The 4,235-nt window shown below is 49.2% G+C and overlaps 1 protein-coding gene across 1 annotated transcript in view; it reads right to left on the bottom strand.

Moving 5' to 3' along the window:
- ITM2C (integral membrane protein 2C) overlaps positions 1-4,146 on the bottom strand; it is a 10,628-nt gene extending 6,482 nt beyond the window's left edge. The window contains exons 1-3 of the mRNA XM_031060700.1: positions 4,005-4,146; positions 1,883-2,071; positions 1,489-1,599 (exon numbers count right to left, since the gene is read on the bottom strand). Coding sequence (XP_030916560.1) covers positions 1,489-1,599; positions 1,883-2,071; positions 4,005-4,079 — 375 coding nt within the window. The 5' untranslated portion in view covers positions 4,080-4,146. The remainder of the gene's footprint in view (positions 1-1,488; positions 1,600-1,882; positions 2,072-4,004) is intronic.
- Positions 4,147-4,235: the final 89 nt, after the last annotated feature.

Here is a 4,235-nt window from a genome sequence, read left to right as displayed (position 1 = left end):
GAATAAACTTCAGCTTTCTGCCTGATCAGTGGCCATGAAGATGACAGGCCCATAGGATCACAGCTAATGCAGCTGGGGAGGGACCTCAGGACTTTATCCTACCTGGTCTTGAAATCTTCAAGAATTTCAAGGAGGCAGCACAACCTTCCTGGGTACCCTGTTCCACTGTTTCTCTGTCCTTGTGGTGGAAAACTTTTTCCGAGCCCAAAACCAAGCTAACCACTTCAAAACAATGTCTCTAAGGTACAGGTTAAAACCTCCAGAGACAGACTGGACACTACTGAACCATCTCAATAATCAGGAGGTCATTTAAACTCACACCTGCTTTGGGCTCTTCACATATGACCACATATGTGCTTATGTAAGCATAAGCACATCCCCTTTTTAAATCCTCTTTCTAAATTCAATGACAATGCATCATTTTCACTGACTGTGAGTTTATATCTGTTATTTTAAGATGTGACAAGAATTTCCAATCTCTCAGTTGTTTTCTCTCAGCTTGTGCAATCCTGCCTTTTCCATTTCCCTCTGCCCCAGGGACTGGTCACCTGCCAGGGTCAGGAGCTGTGACAGGTCTGGATGAGTTGTAAGTAAATGTGTGTTGTACCCCAGCGGGGTTCCAGCACATTTGCCAGACAGTCACAGTGCACGAAACTGAGGATTGCAAGGAAATAAACTGGGAATCTGACAGGGATGGAGATCAGGCTCTGTCCAGGCATTACCGCTTGTCTCTGAGTTCACACTGCAAAGTTCACCATACTGCACATAGCAGGAAGCGATCAAAGAGAATTTAAGAAAGAGTAAGAATTAGATTGTCTTTCTTTCTCCTTTCTTTTAAACAGACCCTCACAGGAGTGATAAAAGACCCAGGCTCAGTGCCTTGATTTACCTGCAGAAGACTGAGACAGATATGTACCTTTTGCAGTCTGAAAAATCCTGTGCTTTTTTCCTGCGGTGAAGATTAAATAGTATTCTATTTTAAGATGGCTGCTTTCAGCAGCACAGGCTTCTGAACTGAACAAAATTGCTGGTACTAAACCAAATTAATGCTGGCTGTGAGCATAACTGCATGAGCCCAAGCCAGGTGCTGCAGCCCAGAAGGGAGGGCAGCACAGATTCCCCCAAAAAAGGTGAGTGTTAAAGGCCTGTTCCTCCCCAAGGGACACTGAGAGCTCTGCAACTGGCAAACCACAGTGCAAAACTCAGGAGGGGAAAGGAAGGAATTTTTTCTTTTTTCCCTTGATTCCTACAGTCAGTGAACACCAGAGGGAAGGAACCTGCTGCTTCTGTGTGTCTCCCTGGTCAGGCTGCTCATCGTGCCAGCGTTACTGTGCTGTCTGCACAATCAGCACTTCAGCTAAACCTCCTGAAGCCTTCACTCTATGTGGAGACTCAGGGCCAAGGCTCACTGCCCCAGACACAGCAGTTCTGGTTTGCCAGGAGCCCACTCAAGGAAAGCATGCAGAAGCAGCAGGGCTGCAGCTGTACCTTCACGTTGACCAGCAGCTCCCACAGGTTGCGAGGAGGCATCACGATGGTGGTGTTGAGCTCGATGACGTAGCACTTGTCCAGTGTGATGTCATGGTACGCTGTCAGACCCTGCATGCCAAGCACAGGAATGACACAAGGGAACCCTCTGCTATGAACCCTGACTGGGAAAATGGGTGAGGAGAGGGAATTCAGGGAAGACAGGACACTGTGCTAAACAAACCTCCCTACCCAGCAAGCAGAGCGGGTTGGAAAAGCCCAGAGAGGGCCTTGGGCAGGAGGGCAGCTCAGGAATAGATCCTGTGACAACAGTGACGGTGCTAGGCCATGACCACAGAGCTGTGCACCCAGCTCAGCCCCATGGCTGCCCCCACAGGCCCCAGGAGCTCCTTACTCGTTGGAAATCGTGGATGATGTCCGCAGGGTCGCTCCCTCCAAACTGGGGCACTGGGACATTGATTTGCTCATAGTTCTCCTCAATGTAGATCTTGACATCCTCGTGCAGCTCCAGCTGCCCTTTGAAGGGCGAGTACAGCGAGTCTTCGTACAGGACACCGCAGTGGAACACGCTCTCACGGGGCAGCTGTGGGGTACAACACAATCCAGGCAGGGCCACAACACCACCCCCAACAGCTACAGCAAACATGGGCAGGAGTGCACCCCTGCTGGGTAAAACACTCATCAGATGCTTGAGGATATTTTAAGATCAAGGTTTTTAGCAGAAAACATTCTTGGTGAACCTAGCGCAAATTACCCTTGTGAAATGATCACATCTCACTTCATGCTAGCCAGGTGTAACTATGATATTTTCTGAAAAATCCTTTCCTGAGGATTTTTCCTCCTGAGAAGCTGAGAGGCCTCAGGAACAAAATGTAAACAATGGATATCGGCTGCTGTGGAATGCAACAGGTGCATCTGTGATTGGTCTCATGTGGTTGTTTCTAATTAATGGCCAATCACAGTCAGCTGGCTCAGACTCTCTGTCCAAGACACAAGCTTTTGTTATTCATTCTTTCTTATTCTATTCTTAGCTAGCCTTCTGTTGAAATTCTTTCTTCTATTCTTTTAGTATAGTTTTAATATAATATATATAATAAAATAATAAATCAAGCCTTCTGAAACATGGAGTCAGATCCTCATCTCTTCCCTCATCCTCAGACCCCTGTGAACACCGTCACAAGCCAGGTCCAAAGGGAATAAAGAACTCCCTGCTGGCTTTTATGAAGAGTAATTCAGAAAGGCAAACTGACTGCCTGCAAGCTCTTCTATTTCCTCACCAGGCTGTTCACATCCCTCCATAGCCATGGCTACCAGTAACTGCATTTTTCTACAGCAGTCAAAGAAAAAACAGTACATTTTCTAGGAGGCATAGAAGCTTGGGCTGAGCAGAGAATCATTTCTAGAGGCCCTTGTAGCTTGGAGTGGCAAATGCAGCAAAACAAAGTGGAGGAGCTGCTGTTCTCTGAGCAGCCTGGGAGGTGTCCCTGCCAGGACCTCCCTCGGGGCCAGGGCTGCTTCTCCTAGGGAAGTGCCTCCACCAAGAGCCCAGGGACAGGTGCCCTCACCTGGGACAAGGCTGTGTGTGAGGGGGGAGCAGCCCTGGGGCTGTCACAGCGTTTCCAGATCAGGTGTGAATGAGAACGGGTAATAAAGCAGTGATGATTTCTTGAAACAAAACTGCAAATTAATTTGACAGCAAGGAAATTTATGGAGAAAAGGAGTATATAAAAAGACTCTTCTGCTGAGTGGATAAGTGCTGGCTGCAGAAATGAAGGCAGCAGCAGTCCTGGGAGAACTCATTCACTAATAGCCCTCCACAGCACAACGAGGGCTCCAGTGCAAATCAGTGCTCTGGGGTTTCTTGGCTAAACACTCAGCAAGCCAGAGCTCAGCAGTTTCCTCCTCAAAAAGCAGCTCTGCCCTGTCTCATTCCCTGTGTTCTGACCCTCCATAGTGCTGCCAGCACAGTGCCTTGGCCAGGCTGGGCCAGGCTTTGCACAGACAATGTGGAAGAAAAGGTGCTGAATTTAATGGAGGTTGAGGGCTCACTTTCTACATCATCTCCCACTTTGTTCTTACTTCTCTGCTTGCTTTATTAATAGCAGCACCTATTTTTGTCACACCTACAGAGTTTTTCTGAGCTAGAGCCTACAAAACCTACTGCTAAAAGCTGTTCCCTTGCCTGTACCCCCCTGCTCTCTCCAGGCTTGCTCTCCCCTCACAAGCCATGCTTTCAGACTGCTGTACCCCAGGCAATGGGGTTTAGAAGGTACAGCTGGCAGGATATTTTTATGCAGTTAATAAGAAAGCAAAACAAAGCCATAAGGGAAGGGGAGGGTTTCTGGAAGGCCCTTCCTGACATTGGGAATACCACTGAGCCTACCACTTAAGAAATGCCTCATCTGCAGTGCCCAGCAACCTGGCTCCTGAGTTAGCACAGTGGCCAGCAACAAAAACCAGCAGCACCTGGCTGCTCAGGCTGATGGAGGCAGAAGTGTTTCCCAAGTCTCTCCTACCTGGGTGATGAAGAAGTATCTGTAGACGTACATGGATGCAAAGACCAGCCCCAGCAGCAGCACGAGCAGGCCCATGGTCAGGTAGCACACCCCGCTGAGCGACGAGCGGCGGCCCTGCGCCGCGGGGCCTGGCTCCTCCTGGGGACAGACACCGAGCTCAGAGAGTGCTCTGGGCCAGCAGCAACCTGCTGGGCCTCAAAGGGTGCTCTGGGGCACCAGCAACCTGCTGAA

Source organism: Geospiza fortis, unplaced genomic scaffold, assembly GCF_000277835.1.
Source record: "Geospiza fortis unplaced genomic scaffold, GeoFor_1.0 scaffold101, whole genome shotgun sequence".
Lineage (NCBI taxonomy): Eukaryota > Metazoa > Chordata > Aves > Passeriformes > Thraupidae > Geospiza > Geospiza fortis.
This window is presented reverse-complemented; position numbering and strand designations above follow the sequence as displayed.